This window comes from Pantherophis guttatus, chromosome 4 (genome assembly GCF_059756535.1).
Source record: "Pantherophis guttatus breed Tessera chromosome 4, ASM5975653v1, whole genome shotgun sequence".
Taxonomy (NCBI): domain Eukaryota; kingdom Metazoa; phylum Chordata; class Lepidosauria; order Squamata; family Colubridae; genus Pantherophis; species Pantherophis guttatus.
In genome coordinates, this window is record NC_142066.1 from 89914837 (window position 1) to 89930162 (window position 15326).

At 39.4% G+C, this 15326-nt stretch overlaps 1 protein-coding gene and 1 long non-coding RNA gene across 15 annotated transcripts in view; both read left to right on the forward strand.

Annotated features, from left to right (window-relative positions):
- The window catches only part of MLH1 (mutL homolog 1), a 110746-nt gene that overhangs the window by 77979 nt on the left and 17441 nt on the right, over positions 1-15326 (forward strand). For all 14 annotated transcript variants that reach the window (XM_060686074.2, XM_060686070.2, XM_087892462.1 and 11 more), the window contains 3 exons: positions 1450-1611; positions 2348-2440; positions 3720-3833. In XM_060686074.2, the coding sequence (XP_060542057.1) occupies positions 1450-1611; positions 2348-2440; positions 3720-3833 (369 nt within the window). The remainder of the gene's footprint in view (positions 1-1449; positions 1612-2347; positions 2441-3719; positions 3834-15326) is intronic.
- LOC148114225 (uncharacterized) lies at positions 3861-7679 on the forward strand. Its single transcript, XR_015733935.1, has 2 exons — positions 3861-5116; positions 6134-7679. It is a non-coding gene; the product is annotated as an uncharacterized LOC148114225 (long non-coding RNA).

Consider the following 15326-nt stretch of genomic DNA (forward strand, 5'->3'; position numbering starts at 1 on the left):
ATGAGTCCTCTATTTAAGTTCATTCATCCATACAGAATCTTTGTCTACCAGATTCCATTCATAGGTAGCAAGTTCAATCAAATTCTTAATCTATTAGTGGGTCCTTGGTAGATGCTTGATAAATTAAAAGTAGAGTTGAAAAGAAGATGTTTGTTGCTGTTCCATCCTTGTAGAAGATGTTACTCCCAGAAATCCACATGACCCGAATATACATATCTTTTTTTATTTTATTTTAAAATTTTAATATTTTTATTGATTAAAAATACAAACAAACATAAATACATTAAAGCAACATACAAAACAAACAAACCGATTCAGTCTTACGACTGACTCTTAAAGCTATCACATCGGTGGGTTATTTTTCTATTTTTCTTTTCTTTTTCTATGCATATCTATATTTACATATCTACCTATTTATATATAGAACATTATAATCCGCTCTTTGTTTACTTCTTTACATTTCCTATTAGGTACTCAAAGTTATTTTTATGTTCCCATCTTTTCCTCCAGCCAGCTATACCATCTTTGCCACTAAATAGTAATCAGTATGCGTGCTGCTGTTAATATATGAATAATTAAGTATTTTATTTCTTTGGTATATTGTGCTGTAATTATTCCCAATAAAAAGATTTCCGGTCTCATTTCCAACTTCTGTTTTATAATTTCTTCAATCATTTTCTTAATTTCTTGCCAATATTGTTTCGTCTTTTGGCATGACCACCAGAGATGATAGTATGTCCCCTTTTATGATGTACATTTCCAGCACATTGGAGATGTATTTGGGAACATTTTTGCCAGGCGCACCGATGGGAGGTGCCATCGGTAGAACATTTTGTACGAATATACATATCTTTTAAGAGCCAATGTGTGGTTTAATTGTCAAATTTATTTTTATAATTTATTTTTTACATACTTGTTATGTGTATTGATTATTATTTATATTTAGCTGTGTGGTCTCTGGAGTGGTTTTTTTTAAAAAAAATTTTTATTTAGACTTCTATACCGCTTCATAGTGCTTTACAGCCCTCTCTAAGCTGTTTACAAAGTTAGCATATAGCATATTAGCATATTGCATTAGCATTAGCATATTGCCCCCAACAATCTGGGTCCTCATTTTACCCACCTCGGAAGGATGGAAGGCTGAGAGATTTGATCTGCTGAACTAGCAGTCAGATGAAGTAGCTGCAGTACTGCACTCTAACCACTGCGCCACCTCGGCCCTGTTCAGGATTGATAAATTATATTCCAATTAAATCATGGAAGTGTATTACTGCAGCCTTCCACAGTATTTAATCTCTGGGGGGGTGACATGCAGTTAATAATTTTCATACCCCATCTTTATATAATTCATATAAAGAAATGTTCTCAGACTGTCTGTCTTTTGGATGCTTCTAGATAGTATATTGTTTTCATAAAGAATAATGTTTTATGTTTCTTCTGTGCATCTAGGAAGCAGCTCCTCTCTTTGATCTGGCTATGTTGGCCTTGGAGAATGCTGAAAGTGGTTGGACAGAAGAAGATGGTCCAAAGGAAGGCCTTGCTGAATATATTGTTGACTTCCTATCAAAGAAGAGTGAAATGCTAAAAGACTATTTCTCCCTTGAAATTGATGTATATAATAGCATTTGGCTTCTAAACAACGAATTCATGATTATTAGGAATATACCCAATTTATTTGCTTTAGTAATTCCAGTACATGTAGTCTTGCCTAATGACTATTGGAATTGGCAATTTTGTTGTTAAGCAAAGTGATTACACAACTGTGCTTATGATCTTACTTTAGCCTTGCTTTGCTTTATCGATGTGAAAAGGTTATAAATGCAAGGATTGGTTACAAAGATACTTTTTCATGATCATCATAACTGTAAGCAGTTGCTATACAAGGCAGTCGCAAAACAAGGACCATATTTATGAAATATATACATATAAATAAAATCAATCACCCAGTGCCCTGCTGCCAATATTCAGTAGCAAAAGTGCTCAAATGTAATGATAAATGATGATAGTAGGCAAACTATGCAAAGACTATATGTATGAAATAAAAAAATATAAAGTAACTTGCTGCCAATATTCAGTATTGGTAGTAGTGGTGCTGAAATTTAGTGGTAAATAAAGAAATTGATGGCATGCAAGTTATAAATTAACCTGCTGAAATGTAATAGAAATATGTTCATAATCTGGCATTTTAATTGATCTAATAGAAATAGCCTACAGTGGGTTTGTATATATGCAACACTTGTTCTTTTATATTTAGTATCTTCATACATGTTATTAATATTATTTGCAGTCATTTGAAACAAATGACTTTATGGAATGGGATAGTGAAAATATGGTTTTCTGTTTACAGGAAGGAAATCTTATCGGATTGCCGCTTCTGATAGATAATTATGTTCCTCCACTGGAAGGGCTACCTATGTTTATCCTTCGTTTGGCCACAGAGGTACGTTGACATTCAGCACAAATTACTATTTTTCAAGCCATATGCAGTCATGATTAAACAGGTCATTTTTATTTCTTAATATTCAGCATGAGAAAAAATAGCAAAAAGGTGCTCTAAAAAGATGTCTCTGAACTGAGGCCTAACTGATTATAATTTATTTTAATATTACCAGTTCTGTGAAAGACTTAAGTTATGGAAGACCTTAATAGCTTTTTTCCAACCATTTATCCAACTTCTTAAATTACAATGGGTTGCCAAATCTCTATCAAGCATAGTTTCATTAATATACATTCCATTTTAAAAGCATAACTACAATCACTACAATCTTCTGCAATTTATCTCTATAAAGGATAGGATTGTTTGTAGTTTCCAAAAGATGCCCTAATTAATTCATGAGCCTCGAGCCAAAGTTCAAAAGAAATCCACTCATTTATTAGGTGCAACATCTTGGCAATTACCCATATGGAGTCATCTCTGCCTTCATATAAATTTACATTCCCCTATGACCCTGTTTTTTCCCCCTCCTTCCTGTGCTTGTCATAAATCACATTCTCCACTGGATTACCTTCCCGAGCTGTAGAAACCCCATCCCTCCTGCTTGCTGTAGAAATCCCACCCCTCCTGCTTGCTCCATAACCTGAGATACAATCTGAGAAAGGCATGTGTGGAATTTGCTTTCAGTCAAGGCAGCCGAGCAACTCTGTCAGTTCTCCCCACTCCTGCTTATGGCAACCAGAAAGCAGGCCTGGAAAGCTTTATGAGTTGACAGTTTGTTTAACTTATATTTTGCCTTTCCTTAAGGCAATGGACATAGTCCATTCTTCAATTTTTTTCTCCACAAGAACCCTGTGTGGTAGCTTGAGAATAGACTTGAATCTGGGTCTCCTGAGTCCTAGTCCAACTCTTTAACCAATATGCCATACTGGCTGGCTTGCTTCATTCTCAGAATATCTTCGTTCATGGGAAGTAGAAACTGCAAATAGGTGATTTTTAATCCCCCCCCCAAATCTTTTATATATTCTCAATTTAGCCTGTGTATGAAAGATACATTATGAAATTTAACATTACATAGATATATACAAATGTAACTTAAACAACTAATAAAAATTAGATTTTAAAAAATCAGAATGGAGTGTTTCAGTTTCTAGCTGTCATATAACGACCATCACCCCCACTAAAAGGTTAAAACTAAAATATTATTTATTCATGAATAACTTGTCTTTGTAACCGACTATTTTACTAAATCTAGAACTATACATTTTATTCATTTTTTTACCAGGTAAACTGGGATGAAGAAAAGCAATGTTTTGATAGTCTTAGTAAAGAATGTGCCATGTTCTACTCTATTAGAAAACAGTATATAATGGAAGATTCTGATCTCACTTTTCAACAGGTATTGTCTATAGTAGTAAATAATGAAAAGATTGTTTTTCACCTGTAGCTATCATGTACTGGAGTTACAATTTCCAGATTTCCCAGTCACTTCTCTTAGAATTTAGCAAATCTTTATTGTCAGTGCACAACATATGTACAATGAGATTGGTTGAGCTACCTCAGTGCACCCCCCGCAACACAATACAACTCACAGTGAAGACAGAAAATCCCTAACCCAATAAATCATATTAACAAAATACCCAGTCCTATTGCACCAGTGTGAACATGTTACACATTGCGCCGGCCCTGCAGTCCATCATACTACATAGTTATGATGTTATTTCTCATTCAGAAGTCTGACAGCCCACGGATAAAAACTGTTCTTCAGCCTGTTTGTGCAGCTGGCTGTACTTCTATATCTCCTTCCTGATGGTAGGAGGGTAAAGAAGTGATGACCAGGGTGAAAGTCGCCCCTGAGAATTTTCCTCACTCTTCTAAGGCAATGAGCCTAGCGATCTCATTTAGTGGTATCAGGGGACAGCCCATGATGTTTTGTGCTGTACTCACAACCCTCTATAATGTTTTTCTATCTGCGGTTGTCAGACCAGCATGCCATACTGTGATGCAATAAGTGAGGACGCTTTCTATTGTGGACCGGTAAAAGGAAGTCATCAGTTGTTGTTTCACCCTGTTTTTCCGCAAGACCCTAAGGAAATGGAGTCTCTAGTGGGCCTTCCTGACTACCAGGATCATGTTGTTTTTCCAGGTGAAGTCTTCGCTGAGATGGACTCCCAAGAATTTAAAGGAGGAAACTCTCTACACAGCCCTCCCCAATGTAAAGTGGGGCAGGTTCCTCTCTTTTCCTCCGGAAGTCCAACACCATCTCCTTGGTCTTGCTGATGTTCAGGTGCAGGTTGTTTTTTAAGCACCATGTGGACAGTTTTTGAACCTCCCCCCTATTCGCTGTTTTGTCTCCACCTGAATAAGACCCAATATAGTGGTGTCATCTGTGAATTTAATGATCATAGTAGATGGGTCTGACAGTACACAATCGTGTGTACAGTGAGTACAGGTAGGGACTGAGCACACAGCCCTGTGGGGAGCCAGTGCTAAACTTCAGGGGGGTGGATATGACAGACCCAACCCTCACTCTTTGTGACTGGTCCCTCAGAAAGTCTTTGATCCAGTCACAGGTGGAAGAGGGAAAATCCAAGTCAGTCAGCTTTTCAATAAGGATGCTCGGCAGAATGGTGTTGAAGGCCGAGCTATAGTCTATGAAAAACATCCTGACATAGTTCCCAGGTTTCTCCAGATGGCTCGCTACAGAATGTAAAGCAGTAGCTATGGCATCATTTGCCTATTCCCCCTCTAGGCAAATTGATATTTGTCGAAGTCCGGTGGGAGGCATATCCTAAGGTGTTGAAGAACCAATGTCTTGAAACATTTCATCACTACAGACGTTAATGCTATAGGTCTGTAGTCATTTAAGCAGTTAATTGCTGTTTTCTTTGGGACTGGGAAAATAGTGGCTGCTTTCAAGCATGATGGAACATAGGCCGTTTGCAGGGAGATAGTAAAGATCCTTGTTAGGACCCCTGCTAATTGATTAGCACAATTCTTTACCACTATCCCCAGCACCCCATCTGGGCCTGCAGCTTTGCAAGGATTCACAGCCTTCAATACAGCTCTCACTTGGTGTTTGTAGAGGGTGAGTGGCTGGGAATCCGAAGATCAGCGGGCAGCGGCTACGGGATCTGGCCTTTTCACCTCATAACAGGCAAAGAAGATGTTGAACTCCTCTACCAACGAGGCGTCAGCATTGACCGTGTTCCTCGTATTGCCGTTATAATTAATTAGGTGCTGTAGTCTCTGCCACACTTGCTTCGGGTTGTTGTCTGCTAGATGGTTCTCCACCTTGTGTTTATATTATTGTTCTGCCATCTTAATGCCTCTTCTGAGGTTTGCCCTGGCCTCTCTCTATCTCTCACTGTCCCCTGCCTTAAAGACAGAATTCCAGGGTCTCAGAAGCATCCGTACCTTGGCAGTCATCCAGGGTTTATAATTCCCATAGACTCTGATGCACCTGTCTGCTGTTATGCTGTCAGTGCACACTTTGATGTAAGAGAGTATTGCATCAGTATATTCATGCAGATCTTGATGTTCAAATAAACTCCACTCAGTGGTTTCAAAACAGTGCTGCAGATGAGTGAGAGTGCCCTCTGGCCAAGTTTTTACCATTTTCATGGCTGGCTGAGCTCTTTCGTTGAGAGGGACATACTTTGGGCATAACAGGAGTGAGATATGGTCGGATGTACCCAGGTGGGGGAGGGGGATTGCTCTGTATGCTGTTTCAGGTTGGAGTACACACAGTCTAAAGTGTACATTTAGAAGGCACCAAGTTTGGAGAAGCAAGAACAGAAAAGCTACACTTGTAAATCTTGTATCTAGAGTGTTGTTATTTGTGTATTTATTTATTAAATGTATATGCTGTTGATATCATTATCCAAAGTGATTCTGGGTAACTTACAACAACATAAAAGCATAAATATAAAAGCATTAAAATTAAAGATCTTTAAACAAAGGTTAAAAACCAAAAGTACAGATGTTGCAGAGGCAGGCTTTTGCCTCTGACTCAACTAACCACTTCCAGCATAGTGCTCCCCATTTGGCATCCCAAGCCAACAACCACAGACCCAGGTTTTAAAACTCTTCTGGAAGGCCAGGCGGGTGGAGATAGGCCTCCAGTTGCAAGATGTTACAGGGAGCCAGGGACATGGCAGAGGAGGCCCTTTTGGATCCTGTTAGCCAAAATTATTTTATTGCTGGAGCAAGTTCCTTAGATTTTCCTTAGATAACCTGGTTCCATGATATGAAGGGCTTTAAAGGTGATGACCAACATCTTGAATTATGGAGATAGACGTGCTTTGTTTTTTAATATTCTGGAGAGGTTTATATTGCTAAAACATCTTGGCAACAACCTTTTCCATTAAGTAGATTTTAAGTTCCTTCAATGGCCAAATATTACATCACCTCATATTTTAGTACATGTTGGTCTCCTTCATTTTAGTGAAAACATAGAATGTACTCTTGGGGTAAGGGCTGAAGGGTATGTTAATGCAATGTAATCTTTTAGCTGAATTGGTCCTTGATTGAGGTTTTAGCTGAATTGGTCCTTGATCAAAAATTCAGTTACGCAAAAGCTTCACAGAATAATGCTAAAGTGGTAATTGCCATGATGATGTCTGAGTACTTTGCTTGATCATTTTCCTGAAGATATGTGTCCTCAGGTCAGCAAGGAGATTAATTCAATAAAAAGACAACAAAACAAAACACATGCAGTGAAACTCAGTTTAGCAGAGTGGTGAAATTTCTGTCAAATCCAAATTTACATTATTAATATAATCAACATAATTTGTGTATTTATGCAAATGACCCAAATCATCTAAAATATGTCAGTTGTGCCATTCTGCTGAGGATACACAGCACTTGTTTATAAACACAATATATTGGAAGCAGCTTAGTCTATATTGTATGAGCTACAGTGCATGTTCCTTGATGTGCTGGAATTTTGCCTTGTGTCTGTAAAATGCCATATGAGGTCCTACTGATTGAAACATTGACTAAAATTAGCCTACTTGGACTGTTCTTGGCCCAGCTAATCCTAGTGAATAAATCTACCACTGAAGTGTGGCCTTATACCTTGATTAAGTCAGTAGTCAATACCTTCCTAGAAACTAAACAGGGAATCCTTTTCCTGGACTGTAGAAGAATTGGAGCAAAGCTTCTCATTACTGCAGTGGCAGCTTCTGTGTCAGATCTTTCCTGTTACCTATAGTTTTTATAATATTGTTTCTGTCCTGTACATTGATGCTAAGGATCTGAAAAATTTAATAATTAAATGATTCTTAAATTGCCTGCACGTTCAAGACAGTTTTGCACACATTTTTATATATATATATATATATATATATATATATATATATATATATATATATATATATATAAAATAAAAAAAATTATTACATAAAATTTTTTAGTTAAATTGTGTGTTGTCTGGGTACAAATATTTTTAGGAAATAATAAAGGGTTTACATTGGTAAATGTAATATTCATTACATTGGTATTAGTTTTATAACAACAACAAGAAGAACAACATTATTTGCTTATCCATTTTAACAAATCTCCCTTGTATCATTAGTCCTTTTCTTTTATCTACATGTTTCTAACTTCTGTTTTTATTAGCTAGCCATGGATAAAATAAGTCCCATGTCAGAAAGTATTCAATTTCTTCCTTTTCCTTAATTGTAAGTGTTAGTCTATCCATTTCTACACATCCTAATATTTTTTAAATCACATTTTCATCTGTAGGGATCTCTTCACTTTTCCATTATTATGCAAATAAAATTTTAGCTGCAGTTAATACATATAAAAGCAAATATGTATTCCCCTTGTTATACTTATCCAGTAAAATGCCCAACAAAAATATTTCTGGTTTTAAATCTATATGTTGCTGTATCGTTTTTTCCAACCATGTGTGTATTTTTGTCCAATTTTTTTTTTTTGCTTTTGGGCATGTCATACCACTTATGATAATACGAACCAGGTATCAGATGACATTTCCAACATTTAGCAGACATGCCCTTAAACATCTTTGCCAACCTTGTGTGTGAAAAATGCCATCTATAAAACATTTTATAAAGATTTTTTTAATATGCAGTTGATATCATTAATTTATCATTCCTATCCCCAATTTCTGCCATTATCTAACTCTATTGTATAACCAAAATTTTTAGCCATACTATCATTGTCTCCTTTTCATGCTCACCTTCCATTTTGATACTTGATAAATAGCTATATATTTTCTTTATTAATTTTTCATCCGCCCCATCAATATCCGATCAAATTCTGTTAATTCTTTATAAAAACTATACATTTTAGCATCTTTCTCATATTGAGATTGTATCCGCACTTGTGGCCCCCATGCTTTGTCAATCCCTTGACTACTCAATTCTTGCTTAGTTTTGAATTCCTCCTTTTCATTCAAAATATTTTGGTATCTTGTATTTTTTTCCATATTAATAACATTTGGATGTATCAGTGCCTCCATTGTGAAGGGCCAAACTGGTATTTTCAAATAGTGTTGTTCTTTAATTTTTACCCATACTGATAATAATGCATTTCTAATATAATGTCTTTGGAAGTAACTATGTATTTCATTTTTCCCATACCATAAGAAAGCATGCCAACCCAATTGGAGATCATATTCTCCCAAAATTAATAATCTTTTATGCCTCAAACTAATCCATTCTTACAGTACTGAGGATAATTCCCAATCTGACAGCCCAAAACCCCTTCTATTTTTAGAATCTTGCAGCATTTTCTTATTCTTGCTTTTTTCCCTTGCCAAATATATCTTAATACTATTTTACTTAATTCTTCAAAGTTTTTTTTCCAGCTTTATTGGAATTGTTTGAAATCAATATAATAATCAGGGTGAGCTCCCGTTACTTCTCCCAGCTTCTGCCAACCTAGCAGTTCGAAAGCACGTAAAAAATGCAAGTAGAAAAATAGGGACCTTTGGTGAGAAGGTAACAGCGTTCTGTGCGCCTTTGGCATTTAGTCATGCTAGGCACACGACCACGGAGACGTCTTTGGACAGCGCTGGCTCTTCAGCTTTGAAACGGAGATGAGCACCGCCCCCTAGAGTCGGGAATGTAGCACATAGAACTTTTACCTTTCTAGAATGACTAGAACCTTTACCTTTATTCTTCTATCAGCAACAGTTACAGGTTTTTCCATTTCTCCAGATCTATTTTAATTTTTTGGACCACTTATAGTAATGATCTTCTTTAATGGTTGCACATCTTGCCATAAGTTGAATTCCTAAGTATTTAACTTTCTTAACTATCTGGATATATGTCCTCTTCATTAATTCTTTTTTCTGTGTATCTGTAAGATTTTTAACTAGAATTTTAATTTTTTCCTTATTTATTTTCAGTCCTGCAACTTCACCATATTCTTCTATTTTTTTTTTTAATTAATTTGGATCCAGTTTCTTGTGGGTCTTCCAGGATGAAAACCAAATAATTTGCAAATGCCTGTAGCTTGTATTTTTCTTTTTTTATTTCCATACCTTTTATTTCTATTTCTTGTCTAATATTTCTATTTAACACTTCCAATGTCAATATAAATAGTAGAGGGGATAGTGGACATCCTTGTCTTGTGCCTTTTTTATATTAAAGTTCTCTGTCATATCCCCATTTACCATCACCTTTGCTTTTTGTTTGTGATATATTGCCTTAATTATTTTAATAAATCTCTCACCAAAGTCCACAGATTTTAGTTGTAATAGCATAAATTGCCAATTTACATTATCAAATGCTTCTGCGCAACTAAGAAAATCAAGGCCATTTGTCTTCCAGATGGCGTCCATAATACTCCAGTGTATTTAAAATCATTCTCATCTTGTTTTTAATCTGTCTCTTAGGCAGAAATCCATTCTGGTCTGAATGTATAAATTTGTTCAAAAACCTTTTAGTCTCTGCTATTATTGAAGCATATACTTTATAATCAGCATTCAGTAAAGATATTGGCCTAGAATTTTTTATCTGTATTAAATCTGAATCTCCTTTTGGTATAAGGGTAATATTTGCTTCCATTCACGAATCTGGTACCTTTGCTTCTAACAGTACTTCATTATAGACTTCCAACATTTATGGACCTAAAGTAACTTGTAGATATTTATAAAGTTCTGCCAGTAGCCCATCTGGTCCTCGTGTTTCGTTATTCTTTTGTCTCTTGATCGCTTCTGTTAATTCCATCATTGTTCATTCATTTAACATGGCTTTCACTGTTTCAGGTACTTTAGGTAATTCAGCTTTTTCCAAATATTGTTTTATTCTGTCATCTGGAATTTTCTCATGGTCATACAGCTTTTCATAATTTGAATTTTTTTTTTATCATCATTTTAGTAATAGAGGGTTCCTTTCTCATCTACCGATCAATGTATTTTCTTTCTCCTTTTTCAGTTTATATGCCAATCATCTTCCTGGTTTGCTCACATTTTCAAAGAAATTCTGTTTAGTACTTTTAATTTTTTGTGCCAATTCTTCTTTATCTAATAAATACAGTTTATGTTTTATTAGTTCCATTTGATTTTTTAAATTCTTTTTTTGTGGTTCGTTCTGTAGTTCTAATTCTAGCCTTTTGTGTTCTTCTAATATCTTTTGGTTTTGTTTCTTCTTATTTTTCTTTCCCATATGCTATGGCTAGTGCCTTAGCAGTATCCCATACATTTTGCAGTAAAGTGTCTTCTTTCCTATTCTCTCTAAAAAAGAAGTCCAGTTCTTTTTCCATAGTTTGTATAAATTCCTTATCCTTTAATATTGATTGATTCCGCATCCATCTCATTTTCTCTTTTGTCCTTTCCACTTAACTTATACTGGGTTAGGGTCTGCCCAAATGCTTGATTCTATTCCTATTTCTTGCACATTTGCTTTTAACTCCAGTGACATCCTTATCATATCTATTCTTGATCAAGACTTCTGTCTATTTGATTCACACCCTGGCCAGGGTCTCTTTTTACTTTTATCATCGGGCAGAAGACATTGAAATATAGCCAGCCAGACAAACAGGTTTAAAAACAGCTTCTACCGATGGGCTGTCAGACTCCTAAACACAATCTCAATCACTCCAGGAACATATGGAAACGTATGACTAGTTTTTTTTTTTCTTCCCAATTACTTGTAGAAGGATTATTCTCTATACTGTTCATATTGTCTTGTATTTTCTGTTATGGATTGCACCAGTAGAGGCTAAACCAGTTTCGTTGTATACATGATGTACAATGACAATAAAGGCTGCTGCTATTATTATTATTATTATTATTATTATTATTATTATTATTATTATTATCTTTTATTCATTAAAAATGAAACTCAGTCAACAGGACATTTAAAAGTGTGTCACAAATGCCATTGACTGGTGCTAATGGTTGATACGGATTGCTGCCAGCATCCTAAGTATCAACCAAGTACCTTCTTAAAATATATGATGTTCTGAGTAGCGCAGTTTTTTGCAGTTCCACTGGTGTTATTGCAGGAAGCTGCAATTTTTTGAAGTGTTTTGTGAAATTCTTGGACATGGTGCCAAGTGCCCCGATGACAATGGGTATCACTATGACATGTTTCATCCATAGCCATGTAGTTTTGATGGCCAGGTCGCGATATTTCATGATTTTTTCCAGTTCTTTTTCTTCGACTCTGGCGTCTCCTGGTACCGTGATGTCAATAAATTGTACATTTCGGTTTTCGACAATGTGATATCTGGCATGTTGTGTTCCAAATGACGATCCATCTATATTCAAAAGTCCCACAAGATCTTCACCTTCTCATTTTCTATAACTTTTTCCACTTTATGTTCCCATGACTTTTTGGATACAGGTAAGTCGTATTTTTTACATAATGACCAGTGGATTAATTTAGCAACTCGGTCGTGTCTACCTTTGTAATCAGTTTGTGCAATTTTGCTGTACATATTAAATGTGAAATAGTTTCGACTTTGTTGTTGCAAGGTCAGCAGTTTGGATTGTCAGTGGATTTTTGTGTCTTTGCTTTCATGGCATTAGTTTGTAGTGCTTGTTCTTGAGCAGCCAGTATTTCCAGGCTTTTCTTGATCCAGCTATGGGGAACTGAATCAAACGCTTTCTTATAGTCTATCCAAGCCATGAACAGGTTGGTTCGTCTGTTCTTTGAGTTCTTTATTTTTATTTATTTATTTATTTATTTATTTATTTATTTATTTTTATTTCTATAACGCCCTTCTCCTGCAGGACTCAGGGCGGTGCACAGCCAAAATAAAACATTATATACAAAATTTAAAAAACAATTTTAAAACAATTAAATAATTTTGGCTCAAATAATTTAAAACAACCCAAATTAAAACCGAATCAATTAAAACTAGAGGACGGGATCAAGCCAGCCCAGCTAGATGGAATAAGTGTGTTTTTAGGGCCCGACGAAAAGTCCGGAGGTCTGATATTGTGCGTATCTCAGTGGGTAGGTCGCTCCAGAGGGCTGGTGCCGCCACAGAGAAGGCTCTCCCCCTGGGGGTCGCCAGCCGGCGCTGTCTGGCCGACGGCACCCTGAGGCCCTCTCTGTGCGAGCAAACCGGCCGGTGGGAGGCTATTGGCGGCAGAAGGCAATCTCGCAAATACCCCGGCCCTAAACCATGGAGCGCTTTAAAGGTGATCACCAACACCTTGAAGTGCACCCGGAAGACTACAGGAAGCCAGTGCAGCTCGCGCAGGAGAGGTGTCACATGGGAGTGCCCTGTCGCTCCCATAATCCCCCGTGCGGCCGCATTCTGGACCAACTTCAGCCTCCAGGTGCACCCCAAGGGGAGCCCCATGTAGAGAGCATTGCAGTAGTCCAGGCAGGAAGTGACGAGTGCTTGAGTGACCGTGCATAGGGAGTCCCGATCCAGAAAGGGACGCAACTGGCGTATCAGGCGAACCTGATAGAAAGCCCCCCTGGCCACGGCCGTCATATGCTCTTCTAAAGACAGCCGTGCATCCAGGAGGACGCCTAAGTTACGAGCCCTCTCTGTGGGGGCCAATGATTCACCCCCAATAGCCAGCGATGGCACCAGCTGGCTATATCGGGACGCCGGAAGCCACAGCCACTCGGTCTTGGAAGGGTTGAGTCGGAACCTGTTTCTCCCCAACCAGGCCCGCACGGCCTCCAGGCACTGGGACATCACTTCAAGGGCATCGTTGGGGTGGCCTGGGGTGGAGATGTACAGCTGAGTATCGTCAGCGTACTGATGGAACTCCACCCCAAAGCCACGGATGATCTCGCCCAGCGGCTTCACATAAATGTTGAACAGAAGGGGCGAGAGGACCGACCCTTGTGGCACCCCACAAGCAAGATGCCTCGGGGTTGACCGCTGCCCCCCTGCCAACACAGATTGCGACCGGTCAGAGAGGTAGGAGTAGAACCACCGCAGAACAGTGCCCCCCACCCCCCAGCCCCTTCAACCGGTGCAACATGATACCATGGTCGATGGTATCAAAAGCCGCTGAGAGATCTAACAGGACCAGGATAGAGGAGCAACCCCTATCGGAGCCCTCCAGAGATCATCCACCAACGCGACCAATGCCGTTTCCGTGCTGTGCCCAGGCCGGAAGCCGGACTGGAGCGGGTCCAGATAGACAGCTTCATCCAGGTACTGGGGAAACCGCCGCGTCACCACACTCTCAACAACCTTCGCAACGAAGCGAAGGTTGGAGACTGGACGATAGTTAGCCAAAACAGCCGGATCCAGAGAGAGCTTCTTGAGGAGGGGCCTCACCACCGCTTCTTTCGAAGCGGCCGGCAAGACACCCTCACCCAGAGAGGCGTTAACAATCCTCATGTAACCTCCCGGGAAGCCAGCACCAACCAGGAGGGACACAGGTCCAATAAACATGTGGTCGCGTTCAGCCGTCCCAGGATCCTGTCCATGTCCTCGGGAGCCACAGGATCAAACTCCTCCCAGATAACATTCTCAAGACCTGCCTCAGTCATCCCGTCAGGACTTACCCAGTCAGAGGCCAGGCCTTCCCGAATCTGAGCGATCTTGTCATGCAGATACTGCACAAAGTCCTCAGCTCGACCCTGCAAGGGATCATCCCGCACTTCCAGATGGAGGAGGGAGCGGGTCACCCTAAACAGGGCGGCTGGGCGATTATCTGATGATGCAATAAGAGCGGCAAAATAGCTAGATTTCGCCGCTTTTATCGCCACCAGGTAGGTCTTAATATGAGACCTCACCAGTGTTCGGTCGGATTCGGAGTGGCTGGTCCTCCAACTACTCTCCTGGCGTCTTTTCCGGCGCTTCATCTCCCTCAGCTCCTCGGAGAACCAAGGAGCTAGGTGAGTTCGGTGCCGGGTCAGAGGCCGCAAAGGCACGACGCGGTCCAAAGCCCCGGCAGCCGCACTATCCCAGGCAGCCACTAGGTTTTCAGCCGAGTCATGAGCCAGAGTCTCAGGAAATGGCCCAAGCTCCATCTGGAACCTATCAGGATCCATCAGGCGCCTGGGGCGGAACCACCTAGTCGGTCCCGCCTCCCTGCAGGGGGGTGCAGCGGTTAGAAAGTCTAGTTGAAGGAGCGAGTGGTCAGACCATGACAAGGGTTCGATGACTATATCCCCTGTATTGAGGCCACTCGACCACTGACCAGAGACAAAAACTAAATCCAGAGTGTGTCCACCTGTGTGAGTAGGGTCATGAATTAACTGAGTAAGGTCCATGGCCGTCATGGAAGCCATGAAATCTCGAGCCACCTCAGACATTTCGCCGACGGATGGCAGGTTGAAATCCCCCATGACTAGAAGTCTGGGGGTACCAACCGCCACCTCGGCTATGACGTTGAGCAGCTCGAGCAGGGTCGTTGCCATGCGGCAGGGAGCCAGGTACGTGATCAACAAGCCCATCTGTACTCCATGGCCCCACTTCACAAAAAGGGACTCAC